Source organism: Rattus rattus, chromosome 3 (genome assembly GCF_011064425.1).
Source record: "Rattus rattus isolate New Zealand chromosome 3, Rrattus_CSIRO_v1, whole genome shotgun sequence".
Lineage (NCBI taxonomy): Eukaryota > Metazoa > Chordata > Mammalia > Rodentia > Muridae > Rattus > Rattus rattus.
Window position 1 is genome coordinate 107554924 of NC_046156.1, and position 15135 is coordinate 107570058.

Here is a 15135-nt window from a genome sequence, read left to right on the forward strand (position 1 = left end):
ACATTAACTTCCACAGGACTATTTTTCATTGAAAGATAATTTTAATCTGCTTTTGTGTGTAAACATTTAAGTAGTGAACATGTAATTTTATAGCATATATTTAGTTCTTCAAGGACTACTCAGTTCAAGTATAAAAGCAACAGATTAATGTATTCAATTTACTCAATGTCTACCAATTATTGTTTTATTTACCTTAGCCTCCTATAACCTACAATTTTCTCTGGACCATCACTTCTATCAAAGAATCAAAATAAACTGTGAGTTGAGCATCCATATTTATTCAGCTATAAAACCTGGCTCTCTATGAGTTGATAACAACATGTTTAAAAGCACTGTAGAATCCAGTTTACCATTGAGAAAAAAGACAATCTATTTGCTGTTTAATTGATTATTCTATTTCATCAAAATTTTTGCTATCAAATTTAAATTCTTCTTGCTTTCTTTCCATAACTTTTCTTTTGATTATCTACAATCTGTATTTTCTAGAGCGCTCTGTCTTTGTCAAGATTCTCTCTTCATTAACAATGTAAAGCGAAAGAAAGGACCTTGCTTTTGCTCTACTTGTAAAGAATACATCTCAACTATTGCTTCTTGCATACTCATAAAAGAAAACAATGTTACTAAGTCCAATTCAATACTATTTTTAATAGCAAAAGCAGTAACTAGTATGATAGCACTTGCCTATGAAACATTCCTATGCACACACTGAACTGAATAATGTACACAGTTACAGGAGACACCAATAATAAAAAAGGAGAGTAATTTAGAGCTTTAAAAACTGATTCTTTTAAAATGGACAGATAGTGTGTCAAAGTGCAGAAAGAGAACATAACTTTCTAGTTTGCAAGGCTGTAAACTGGCTCTTTACTTCAAAGACAATTGCTATCAATTGGTAATATCATAATGGATTTTCTTACTATGGCAGTGTAGTAGTGCAAGAAATCAGGAATGTTAATGTTTCCAGAATTTCTTTTCTAGTTGATGGATGATTGTTTTAGCTATCATGGGTATTTTGGTCTTTTTACCATATGATTTTGGTTACTGTTCTTTCAACGTGTGTAAATATTGTGTTGAAATTTTGAAGGGGATTGTGCTCAATGTGTAGATTGCTTTTGTTAAGATGTACATTTTATACATATATGTATGTCTTTAATTTTTCATAGTACTATAATACTAAAGCATTACATTAAAAAATGTTTTGTTTTACAAGTTTACTTACTATACAACTCTTTTACCTTTTAATACACGTTAATGTTTAAAATTACCACAGCAAACCGGCTGCCTATTTTCTTTAGGTTTTTGTTTGTTTTGTAGCCACTGGAGTCATGTGGACTTAAACCTGTCTTCTCATCTTAATCAGGTTTCAGTTCACCCAATCTTCCTGGTACGTATAACATTAGGTAAGAAATGACACCACAAATCTTGTAATTAACACAAAGCAAGCCGGCTGACCTGAAGAACATACAGATCTGTCGGACAACATGGGTGTAAGTGGACAAGCTTTGTTTTCTGTAGCATGCTGCTAACTATCCCATGCAGTTAACAAAAGTTCGTAAGCGGTAATACATAGGAGCGATGAGCTTGCCCTACCACTGTTTTACAGTATAGCATGTGAGATGAGCACCAGAAAACACGTGTTCTATGGACTAGCATATCCATTCAGCTTCAGTTCAGACTTTAATAGTCCTGTCAACAATGATAAGGCTTATCAGCTGATACATGGCTAAGAGCAGAGCAAATGTTTTCAAAGCTTTCCTTTAGAAAAAATATTTCTAATCCTAAAAGAAAGACAGCCTTTTTTGTTTGCTTTTGTTTTGTTTTGTTTTGTTTTTTTATTAAGCTTCAGTACCTTAGCCTTGCTCGAGTTGCCAAGGCTTAGGTAGGCAAAGTGTTTCTCAGACACCACTTAAACTATTTCAATACACATGTGTAAGTATGTATATGTGTATACTTTATTTATAGTTCTACAAGGATATCAATGGATAATTACAATCCAGAGGACTTTAAAATGTCCAAATTTAAAAAAACTAAGTTGAATAAAACATAATTAAGGTAGAAATGTAAATCAAAGTTACCCCAGTTCCTCAAGGGCCCTAGACTACACTGGCTGCCTGTACGATAAAAGGCATTGATTTTTCAGCTATTAAAAACACAGTTTTTTTTTTAGCACCGTTTAATGTTAACACCTAAAAAAATGCAGTGTTTTGTCATTATTCACTTAAGCTTTTTGTAGCTACTTTGATAAAAAAGCTATTATTAATAATGCAATAAAAACCGCATGTAAAAAGTCATAATTCCAGTATTTCAGTACATCATACATCAGCACCAGATGCATTCCTGTAACTGTTCTATTACAGTACTGTGTCCCATGATTACACACACTTAGCACAAGAAGCGGTCACATGTAGAGTGGTGAGGGACTTGTTGGAGCAAATTTTGGGTATATTCCCATGAGTGATAGAACTGGTATTACTATGTTCAATTTTCTGAGGAACCTCCAGACTGAATTCCACAATGGTTGTACCGGCTTGCTAACCCACCAACAATTGAAGAGTGTTCCTCCTTCTCCACATCCATGCTAACATCTACTTTCACCTGAATTATTGATCTTAGCCATTCTGACTTGTGTGAAGTAGAATCTCAGAGTTGTTTTGATTTGCATTTCCCTGTTGACTATGGATGTTGAACATTTCTTTTTTTTCTTAATTTTTTATTATATATTTCTTTACTTATATTTCAATGGTTATTCCCCTTCCCATTTCCTGTCCATAAGCCCCATTCTCTTCCTCCTCCCCCATACCGGTATTCCACTATACATCCCCTTATTGCCTCCCCATATTCCCCTGCACTGGGGGTCCAACCTTAACCTGGCAAGACCAAGGGCTTTCCCTTCCACTGGTGCCCCCACAAGGCTATTTCTCTGCTACATATGCAGTTGGAGCCCTGGACCAGTCCATGTATAGTCTTTATATAGTGGTTTAGTCTCTGAAAGCTCTGGTTGGTTGGCATTGTTGTTTTTATGGGGTTGCAAGCTCCTTTAACTCTTTCGATACTTCCTCTAGTTCCCCCCAGGGGGTCCTATTCTCAGTTCAGTGGTTTGCTGCTAGCATTGACCTCTGTATTGAACATTTCTTTAGGTGATTCTTGGTCATTTGATATTCCTCAGTTGAGAATTTTTGTTTACCTCTGTGCCCCATTTTTTAATAGTTATTTGATTCTCTAGAGTCTAACTTCTTGTGATTTTTGTTTATATTGGATATTAGTCCTCTATCAAATGTAGGATTGGTAAGATCTTTTCCTAATTTTTTGGATAGTGTTTTGTCTTAATGACAGTGTCCCTTGCCTTACAGAAGCCTTGCAATTTTATGAAGTCCCATTTGTATATTGTTGATCATAGAACATAAGCCATTGTTCTGTTCAGGAAATTTTCTCGTGTGCCCATGTGTTCGAGGCTCTTCACCAGTTTCACTTCTATTAGTTTCAGTGTATCTAAAGTTTTATGTGAGGGTCCTTGTTCTACTTGGACTTGAGCTTTCTACAAGGCAATAAAATGCATCAGATTTGCATTCCTGTACATGCTGACTGCCAGTTGGACAAACACCATTTATTGAAAATCCTGTCTTTTATTCAGGATGGTTTTAGCTCCTTTGTCAAAGATCAAGTGACCATAGTGGTGTGGGTTCATTTCTGAATCTTCAATTCTATTTCACTGATCTACCTGCCTGTTTCTTTACCAATCCCATACAGTTTTTATCATTATTGTTCTATAATACAGCTTGAGGTCAGGGATGGTGATTCCCTCAAAAGTGCTTTTCTTATTGAAAAGTGTTTTTGCTATCCTGGGTTTTCTGTCATTCCATTTGAATTTGCAAATTGCTCTTTCTAACTCTGTGAAGAATTGAGTTGGAATTTTGATGTGGATTGCATTGAATCTGTAGACTGCTTTTGGCAAGACGGCCATTTATATAATATTAATCCTGTCAGTCAATGAGCATGGGATATCTTTCCATCTTCTGATATCTTCTTCAATTTCTTTCTTCAGAGATGTGAAATTCTTGTCATACAGATCTTTGACTTGCTTGGTATTTTTTTTACACCAAAGTATATTATATTTATATATGTACAAATTTATCCAATTTGTAAAGAGTGTTGTTCTTCTAATTTCTTTCTCAGCCTATTTATTCTTTGAGCAAGGGAGGCTACTGATTTGTTTGAATTAATTGCTGAAGCCAATTTGCTAAAGTTGTTTATCAGGTTAAGTAGTTCAGTGTTGGAAGTTCTGGTGTCACTTAAGTATACTACCATCTCATCTGCAAATAGTGAAAAATTGACTTCTTCCTTTCCAATTTGTATTCCTTTGACCTCCTTTTGTTGTCTAAATGCTCTGGCTAGGACTTCAAATAATATATTGAATAGGTAGTGAGGGAGTGGGCAGCCTTGTCTAGTCCCTGATTTTAGTGGGATTGCTTCACATTTCTCTATATTTAGTTTGATGTTTGCTATTGCTTTGCTAAATATTGTTTTTATTATGTTTAGGTATGGGCCTTGAATTTCTAATTTTTTCCAATACTTTACCCTGAATGTGCATTTAATTGTGTCAAATGCTTTCTTAGCATCTAATGAGATGATCATGTGTTTTCTTTCATAGAGTTGGTTTACATAGTGGATTATGTTGATGGATTTCCATATATTGATCCATCCCTGCATCCATGGGAGAAGGCTACTTGATCATGATGGATGATCATTCTGATGTGTTTTTGGATTCGGTTTGTGAGCAATGTACTGAGTAATTTGACTTGGAAATTCATAATGGTAATTGGTATGAAGTTCTCTTTCTTTGTTTGGTCTTTATGGGTTTTAGTTATAAGCATGATTGTGGTTTCATACAATGAACTGGGTAGGGTTCCTTCTGCAACTATGAACTGGGTAGGGTTCCTTCTGCAACTATGTTGTAGAATAGTTTGGACAGCATTGGTATTAGGTCTTCTATGAAGGTTTGATAGAATTCTGCGCTAAACCCATCTGGTCCTGGGCTCTTTTTGGTTGGGAGACTTTTAATTATTGCTTCTACTTTTTTAGAGAATATGGGACTGTTTAGGTGGTTTATCTGACCCTCATTTAATTTTGATATTTGGTATGTGTCTAGAAAATTGTCTATTTCATCCAGATTTTCCAGTTTTGTTGAGCATAGGCTTTTATAGTAGGATCTGATAATTTTTTTTTAAATTTTCTCAGTTTTCTGTTTTATGTCTCCCTTTTCATTTTTGATTTTGTTAATTTGAAATTTTTCTATGAGCCTTCTGGGTAGTCTGGCTGAGGTTTCTCTATCTATCTTGTTGATTTCCTAAAAGAAAAACTGTTACTGGTTTTGCAGATTCTTTGCATAACCCTTTTGTTTCTACTTGGTTGATTTAAGCCCTAAGTTTTATTATTTCCTGCTATCTACTCCTCTTAGATGTTATTTATTTATTTATTTATTTTATCTAGAGCTTTCATTTGTGGTTTCAAGCTGTAGTGTATGCTCTCTCTAGTTATTTTCGTGGAGGCACTCAGAGCTATGAGTTTTCCTCTTAGCACTGCTTTCATTGTGTCCAATAAGTTTGGGTTTGTTGTGCCTTCATTTTCATTAAATTCTAAAAGTCTTTAATTTCTTTATTTATTCCTTGACAAAGTTATGATTTAGTAGAGCATTGTTCAGCATCCATTTGTATGTGGACTTTCCGTTGTTTTTGTTGTTATTGAAGACCAGTCTTAGTCTGTGGTGATCTGATAGGATGCATGGGATTATTTCTATCTTCTTTTATCTATTGAGGCCTGTTTTGTGACCAATTATATGGACAATTTTGGAGAACATACCATGAGGTACGGAGAAGAAGGTATATTCTTTGGTTTTAGGATGAAATGTTTTATAGATATCTATTAAATCTGTTTGGTTCATAATTTCTATTAGTTTCACTATGTCTCTGTTTATTTTCTGTTTCCATTGATGAGAGTGGGGTGTTGAAGTCTCCTACTATTGTTGTGTGAGTTTCAATGTGTACCTCAAGTTTTAGTCCAGTTTCTTTTATGAATGGGGGTGCCATTTGGAATTGATGTTTAGAATTGAGAGTTCATGATAGTGGATTTTTCATTTGATGAGTATAAAGTGTCCTTCCTTATCTTTCATTACTTTTGGTAGAAAGTCGATTTTATTTTGGTATTAGAATGGCTACTCCAGCTTGTTTCTTGGAAGAAATTGATTGGGACTTTTTTTCCCAACCATTTACTCTGAGAAAGTGTCTGTCTTTTTCACTGAGGTACATTTCTTTCATGCAGCAAATTGTTGAGTCTTGTTTATTTATCCAGTCTGTTAGTCTATGTCTGTGTTTTGGGGAATTGAGTAAATTGTTGAGAGATATTACAGACAATGATTGTTGTTTCCTATTATTTTTGTTGTTACAGGTAGAATTATATTTGTGTGGCTATCTTCTTTTTGGATAGTTTAAAGAATATTACTTTCTTGCCTTTTCTACGTTATAGCTTAACTCCTTGTGTTGGAGTTTTCCATCTATTGTTTTTTGTAGGGCTGGATTTGTGGAAAGATATTGTGTAAATTTGGTTTTGTCAAGGAATATCTTCATTTCTCCCTCAATGTTGATTGATAGTTTTGCTGGATATAGTAGCCTCAGCTGGCATTTGTGTTCTCTTAGGGTCTGTATGACATCTGTCCAGGATTTTCTGGCTTTCACAGTCTCTGGTGAGAAGTCTAGTGTAATTCTGATAGGTCTGCCTTTATATGTTACTTGACCTTTTTCTCTTACTGCTTTTAATATTCTTTCTTTTTTGTGTGTGCATTTGGTGTTTTGACTATTATGTGACAGAGGACTTTCTTTTCTGGTCCAATCTATTTGGGGTTCTGTAGACTTCTTATATGTTTATGGGCATCACTTTTTTTAAGTTAGGGAAGTTTTCTTCTATAATGTAGTTAAAGATATTTACTGGCCTTTTAATTTGGGAGTCTTCACTCTCTTCTAAACCTGTTATCCTTAGGTTCAATCTTCTCATTGTGTCCTGGATATTCTGGATGTTTTGGGCTAGGTGCTTTTTGCATTTTACATTATCTTTGAAGATTGTGTTGATGTGTTCTATGGTATCTTCTGCCCCTGAGATTCTCTCTTCTGTCTCTTATATTCTGTTAGTGATGCTTGCATCAATGACTCCTGATCTCTTCCCTAGGATTTCTATTTCCGGGGTTGTCTCCCTTTGTCCTTTCATTATTGTTTCTATTTCCATTTTTAAATTGTTGATGTTTTTATTTAATTCCTTCACCTGTTGTGTATTCCTGTGATTCTTTAAGGGATTTTTGTGTTTCCTCTTTCAGGCCTTCTATGTGTTTATTTGTGTTGTCCTGTACTTCTTTAAGGGAGTTATTTATGTCCCTTTTAAATTCCTCCATCATCATCATAAAATGTGATTTTAAATCCAGATCCTGGTGTGTTCAGATATCCAGGGCTTGCTATTGTGGTAGAACTGGGTTAGGATGATGCCAAGTAGCCTGTTGATTATATTTTCGCAATTGCTTTTTGCCATCTGCTTATCTCTCGTTTTACCTGGTCTTGCTGTCTCTGACTGTTGCTTGTCCTTCCTGTAAGCCTGAGTGTTAGCGTACCTGGAGACCCGATTTCTCCCAGTAGGATCTCGGTATTGGGATGTGTGGCACAGAGTCAGCTCAGGACGCAGATGGACACCTGAAGGATCCTGTTCCAGACTGTCGGCACCAGCACCGACACGGTACTGAGAATCGGGCGAAAGCCTACGGGATGAAAGAAACACGCACACACACACAGGTTATCGTGTCAAGCCAGGAGAGGAAGAGAGAAAGAGAGAGAGAGAGAGAGAGAGAGAGAGAGAGAGAGAGAGAGAGAGAGGAAGAGAGGAAGGAAGAGTGAGAGTGAGGAAGAAGAGTGAGAGTGAGGAAGAAGAGTGAGAGTGAGGAAGAAGAGTGAGAGACTCCTGTAGCTTTATTCACCACTTATATACCCAAGTCTCCAGGTAGAAAATAACTGGGAAGCACAGTGGGAAACCCTGGCTTGTGACTACCTGGCCTGTGACTTCAGTAACAAAAGACCGACTAGGAGACCTGAATTAATTAGGGAGAAATCCGAGAAGACTAGCCTAAATCTCCAGGATAAAGGCTGAGGAAGTAAAAGGCAGAAGTAAATTGACCACCACCCAGGTGTGGTCCAGGTGTGTCAGTTCCACATGTATCAGCCGGGCTCAGCCGAGGTCATGCAGTGGAGACACTGGGTGTTTACTACTTGGTCTTTTCTTCCTGTGCCGTAAATACATGGGAGAGGCCTCTGTCCAACAATCCCATGACTTTTACTGTGGCCATGCAGTTACAAAGCTGCCAGGCCCAAATCCAATATGGCACTACACCAGACTGCTCCTTGAGTCCTGTGTCCTCAGATCTCTGGGTGGGTTCCTTGTTGGCCAGGTATTTGAACAGATGTGGTGGTCTCACCTTGCTCTCAGTTGTGTCAGATCTCCTAGGAGACCAGCTCTCTCCTGGTGGAATCTGGATACAAGATGTGCATTTTTACAATATTAGTCTTATTGTTCCAGGAGGATGAGAGATCTTCTTCTGACCCACCTTCTAATATCCTCTAATTCTTTTTTTTTTTTTTCCTGAAAACTTGAAATTCTTGTCATACATGTCTCTCATTTGTTTGGTTAGAGTTGGCCAAATATATTTTTCAATTTTTCTAAATATTGTGAAAGTTCTTGTTTCCCTGATATCTTTCTCAGCCAATTTACTATTTATCCTTTGTATATAGGAGGGCAAATGTTTTTGGTTTTTTGTTCATTTTGAATCCAGTCACATGGCTGTAGCTAACATTCAGCTATAGGAATTTCCTTGTATAACTTTTATGGCCACTTATATATTCTAATAGATCATATGCAAATAATGATATTTTGATTCCTTCCTTTCCATTTTGTATCCCCTTGATCGCCTTTGGTTGTCTTATTGCTCTAACTAGAACTTCAAATTCTATATTGAAGAGATATGAGCAAAGTAGACAGACTTGTCATGCTCTAAATTTTAGTGGAATTCCTTTGAGTTTCTCTCCATTTAATTTGATTTTGAATAGTAGTTTGTTTGTAAATTGTCTTTATTATGTTTAGGTATATCCTACGTATCCCTAAGCCTTTTATTATAAAGGGGGGTTGTATTTTCTGCAATGCTTTTCTAGCATTTAAATATTTCCCAGTCATTTGGGAAACACTTATGAAAGGAAAAAAACTCACAAAAATGATATCTTAATTCTGAACATTTATTTCCCCCAAACAAGTACACTCAGATTTGTAAAAGAACCATTTTGAAAGCTTAAACAGTGCATTGAACCACACACATTATGAGTGAGAGATACACCACTCTCACTAATGGACTGGTCATCCAGTCAAAAACTAGGGATAAAAATAATGGAGTTAAAAGATATTATAAATCAAATGGGACTAACAGATATCTATAGAACATTTCACCAAAATACAATATAATATACATGCTTCTAAGCACCTCCAGAAATTTTCTCGAAAATTGGTCACTTACTTGTTCACAAAGTAAGTCCCAACAAATGCAATAATTGAAATAACTCTTTATATCATATCAGACCAATATGGGTTGAAGTTCAATTTCAACAATAGGGACAATAAACAGCCCTCACATTTGTGGCAACTGAACAACTCTCTACTGGATCCAGACTTGACTACTTGATCAAGGCAGAAATAAAGAAAGAACCCAAGGACTTTCTTGAATTCAGTGAAAGCGAATGCACAATATACCCAAACTGGTACAGCACAAAGAAAGCAGTGCTAAGAGAAAAGTTCATAGCACTAAGTGTGGTCATAAAGAGATTAGTGTGATCACATTTTAACAACTTAAGAGTACATCTCACAACTCTAAAACAAAAGGAAACAAACACACCACAGACAAACAACAGCAAATAATCAGAGGCTAGCCTGAAATCAGTAAAATAGCATCAAGGAAACAAGACAAAAATGGATAAAGCAAATATTGGTTCTTTAAGAAAATCAACAAGATAGACAAACCCTTATACAAAGTAACTAAAAGGCAAAGAAAGAAAATCCAAATTAACAAAGACAGAAACAATAGGGGAACAGGACAACAGACACTGAACAAATCACTAGGTCATACTTCAAAAACCTATACTCCACAAAAATCAAAACTCTAAAAGAGTTTTGCATAGCAAACAACAAATTTAAATTAAGATGAAATAAACAATTTAAATAGACCTATAACTACTAAGGAAATAGAACCGGTCATTAAAACTCTCTTTAAAAAGCCCAAGGGACAGAAAGTTTTAGCGCAGAAGTCTGCCAGACTTTCAAAGAAGAACAATTATAGCACTCCTCAAAATTTCCACAGAATTTAAAATGAAAGGGTTGCTATATTATTGATTTCTGTGGCATTGTCTGAAATTTAAAATTCCTGCTGGCATATTACACAAATCTGTAATAGTATCTAATATGCTATCATGTTTTCCACCTCTTAAAAATTACAGTTTAGAACACAATCACCTATTTTTCCAAACAATTCTTTAAGAAGAAACAACACATAAATGATGATCTTGAAGATCAAAGAAGATTTGTTTGTAAGTAATCATAAATTCATTATATTGGAATAACTTTTTCCAGTGCTTTATACATTCTTATATATAACAAGAATCCTATTAACAAGAAATGGGAATACAGGGAAAAATCAAATGCACACTTTGATCCATTTTCTAGTGGAAGATGCGGCTTATGATTAGATTTCACAGGAATGGTTTTGAGTTCCAAGTTAGAACAGAGTACAGTCATAGAACTGGGAAAGCAAATGCAGAACGGTATCAGAGTTCTAGATACAAGAGATTTGCAAAGCAAGATACTGAGCAAAGGGTCACTTTAAAAATCGGGATGCTTCTTGTCCCATTCCTAGCCTCCTAAGTTTCTCAAGTTGTTTTCAGGAATTGACTTTGAGTTCCTTTGTAGACAGGAGAACAGTGACTTTTTTGTAGAAAATGTATGCTCTCCTTTTAGATAGATCACTAGAGACGAGACAGTTTCATAACATTGTTTATTTATAATTATTCTTCAACAGTCTGTCACATATTGGATGAGATTTTTCTGACCTCACACATGATTAATTTTAAGTAGGCTTACATAAATTTCTATTTTAAAGTGGAAATTGGAGTACTTTTTTATGTATGTTGAGAATGGCTTTTAGGACAATGTCATTTTCTTCCCTAGGAGAAATACATATTATTCTTCAGGTTACATTAGAAAACACCCCATTCATTCTGGATTCATTAGCTACAAAATCCTTCTATCCAACATGTAAATTAGAATACAACAGCCTGTCTATGTCTCATTAGTGAGAAATGTTGAGTCCCCCTTTCATCTCAGTTATTAGGCCAGAATTTGCTTTTAACCAAGGTTTTTTGCGATGTCTATGTTGATTAAACTTTGCAACATAATAAATTTATTGTTGTTTTTGTACTCTGACCAGTTCACTTCCTCAGGTAAATAATTTTGATTTTCTAAGGGCATCATGATTCAAACTGTAAGATATGTTAGGAATCATATTTTTAATATATTTAATGTTAGAGGAAGTGGGGTCACTATTACAAAGGAGTCAATTACATTCTTGATACTTTTCAACATTTCTTAATCTATTAATTTATTTAACATCTGCTACACACTAAGTTAAGCACAACTATCTCCAGACAGCTTCAATACCTCCCTTATCTATTCCACAGGGTGAGGTATTCAATACATAGTGGACACCCTGTAAATCACTCATTCCCAGAAATCTGTGAAAATAAAATATGTTCCTGGAATGGAGTCTGTTGTAATCAGGTAGGAGAACGTGAGACAGTGCAACTGTGTGAAAAAGAGAAACCTAGACTACCATGCTGGGGAAAGTTTTCTTTGAGGAGGAGAGTTGAATCTTTAAAAAGAAAACCTTTTAAAAGTTGACCTGGCAAAAAAAAAAAAAAAAAAAAAAAAAAAAGCAAGTGAGTCTCTCAGAGTTTCCTGGGAAGGAGAGCATGCAGATTCTGCAGAAAGTTGCCATACTAGCTGCGCTGTCCGGACCTGGTTAAGGCCATCCCAGGGTGTTGGCAAGACTTGCAGGATTCTGATCTTTGCTTGGGAGGGCTGGTGTGGACAAAATAAACCTGGAGAGAGCCGCTTGGTGGTGGGTTGCTCGGCCACACCCCCAGTCGTTTTCTCCACCCACCACACCGCCTCCTTCCCCGAGCCCAGCAGAGGAGGCTGGGGAGCAAGCTAGAGGGGCGGGGGAGGAACACAGTCCCCCCAAAAGTGCGAAAGAGCAAACAGTGTTAGCCGGCGAGCTCCGGGTTCCTGCCGCCTGCAGTCCGGAACCTGGTGAGCTTCAGTCTTCAGCCAGTCTCCTTCCTGGCGCCTCTGGCCGCGGGGTACGGGGTGGGTGGCCAGGGACGCGCGGCCCTAGCGCGCGCTCTCAGGCGCGGGGCGGGCGGGATGGATCCGGCTCCCTGCGCGGGACGGGGGCCTCCAGTCCTGGGCCTGGGCTGCTTGCCCCCACCGCGCTCCAGGCTGGTCTGGAAGGTGGAAGGCTAAGCCAAGGGGAACATAAGGCCTGTTTGTGCTGGGAAAGCAGCCACCAGCTGCTGGGATGGAGGCAGATGGAGGGCCTGTTCTGGCCAGCCACTTGTAAGTTGTTGCTGAGTTGGAAGGGAAGGAAAGTCTGAGGCTGAGAGCTGAGGGCAGTTAGCCAACTACCAGGGTTTCTGCAACTACTTTGGTTTCTGCCTTTCTCTTTTGATGAGAGGTGTTGCCTGGCTCAGGGAAAGTGCAACTGACCCTGCAGCTGGTCCCCTAAGTGGTCATCCTAGGCCACTGTGCAGGTCCTGAGTTGTGACTGTGCTTGCACTCTTGCAGGAAGACGCATCATTGGGAGCTGCCGGGCCTGATCTTGTAGTGTTGGGGTTAAAAAAAAGAAACAATCCAAACAAGCCAAGAACAAAAACATGAGTGTGGAAACTAAGTACCGTGCGGCTTCCCTGTATGTGGGTGACCTCCACGAAGATGTCACGGAGGACCTTCTGTTCAGGAAGTTCAACACAGTAGGACCTGTGTTGTCCATCCGAATCTGCCGGGACCTGATTTCCCATCGTTCACTAGGCTACGGCTATGTCAATTTTCTCCAGGTGGATGATGCCCAGAAGGCCCTAGAAACTATGAACTTTGACTTGATCAAAGGTAAATCCATCCGTCTCATGTGGTCTCAACGGGATGCTTGCCTAAGGAAGTCAGGAATCGGGAATGTGTTTATCAAGAATCTGGACAAATCCATTGATAACAAAACCTTGTATGAACACTTCTCACCTTTCGGAAAGATCATGTCCTCCAAGGTGATGACGGATGAAGAAGGCTCCAAGGGCTATGGCTTCGTGCACTACCAGGACCAGAGAGCAGCTGACAGGGCCATTGAGGAGATGAATGGGAAGCTGCTGAGGGACAGCACTTTGTTCGTGGCCAGATTCAAAAGCCGTAAGGATCGGGAGGCTGAGCTCAGAGAGAAACCCGCCGAATTCACTAATGTGTATATCAAAAATTTTGGGGATGACATGGACGATGAGAGCCTCAGGTCAGTTTTCAGCAAATACGGCCAAACTTTGAGCGTTAAGGTGATGAAAGATGCCTCTGGCAAGTCCAAACGCTTTGGATTTGTGAGCTTTGATAGCCACAAGGCTGCGAAAAACGCAGTTGAGGACATGAATGGACGGGACATAAACGGGCAGACAATTTTTGTAGGCAGAGCCCAGAAGAAGGTGGAACGACAGGCGGAGTTAAAGGAAATGTTTGAGCAAATGAAAAAGGAAAGAATCCGTGCCCGCCAGGCAGCTAAGCTCTACATTAAGAACCTGGATGACACCATCGATGATGAAACACTGCGCAAGGAATTTTCTGTCTTTGGGTCCATTTGCAGAGTTAAAGTGATGCAGGAAGCAGGCCAGAGCAAAGGGTTTGGCTTGATCTGCTTTTTCTCCCCGGAGGCAGCTGCTAAAGCAATGGCTGAGATGAATGGCCGCATCCTGGGCTCCAAACCCCTCAACATTGCACTGGGTCAGAAGCACTGAACACAAAATGATCCTACCTCACAATCTGAGCAGCAGCTAGGAGAACAATCCTGCTCTCCATCTATCAGGTGCTAGAAGCAAGGGTAATCTTCAAAACCCAGTGGCTGCTTAATTCATTGCAATCGTGCAATGAAATGTGAATACAAAAACATTTCATTTTATCTGAACGAAAAAAAAATGTGCATTAGAATCTTGTTTTGCAGGGTGTACCTTCCAAAAAACTTTTAAAATCCTTATTTTATACTGTTTAGAACTGTTTAGTTGGTTACATTTATATTATATGTTGAAGTAAGTGAGGCAAATACTTGTATTTATTGAATATATTCTTCTCTCAGTTAATAATGTTGCGAGCTTTAATTTCTTCTTTAAAATATTGTCGAAGACACATTTAAATTTTTTTGAAGCAACAGGAACCTTAACATGATTTTTGGCAATTAAAAATGCAGAAATAGATGGACAGAATCCAGTTAAATCACAAATTTCACTTCTGAATTAATCCTTCCATTACCAAGACATAGTTCTAATACGCATGCACATACATAGTCTGGTGTAGTTGGTTTTTTTCTACTTTAAGACGGTGGTGGAACTTTTTTGAAGTTTTGTTTTTGTTCTTAGACTTTTTTGTATTTACGGTAATCTGTGTTTTTTTAATATCTAATCTTACTTCTATAGTAATGCCTTGTTTTTTTCTATTTCCTTATATACATTTATCTATGTTGTTTATGGGCATTAAGCATCACCTTAAACCGCACTACACCCATGTGGTTTTCTGTGATGCATTTTGAGATTCTCGCTAGGTGCTGGTGTTATGAAAGTCATATCTATGCAACTCGGAAACTCCGTACCAAGTCAGTCTTGAAAAAAATAATAGAATCTTCATGTTATACTAATCTATCCCAGTGTTCAAATGTAAGTGCCTTATTTTTATAAACTTGTACTAGACTGTGTTAGCCGTTGCATTTGCCCTTGG

General features: G+C 37.8%; 1 protein-coding gene across 1 annotated transcript; it reads left to right on the forward strand.

Moving 5' to 3' along the window:
• Positions 1–12300: 12300 nt before the first annotated feature.
• Positions 12301–14292, forward strand: Pabpc4l (poly(A) binding protein cytoplasmic 4 like). Its single transcript, XM_032896754.1, has 2 exons — positions 12301–12429; positions 12964–14292. Exon 2 carries the CDS (start codon positions 13053–13055, stop codon positions 14163–14165), a length of 1113 nt encoding a protein of 370 aa, XP_032752645.1. The 5' UTR covers positions 12301–12429; positions 12964–13052; the 3' UTR covers positions 14166–14292.
• Positions 14293–15135: the final 843 nt, after the last annotated feature.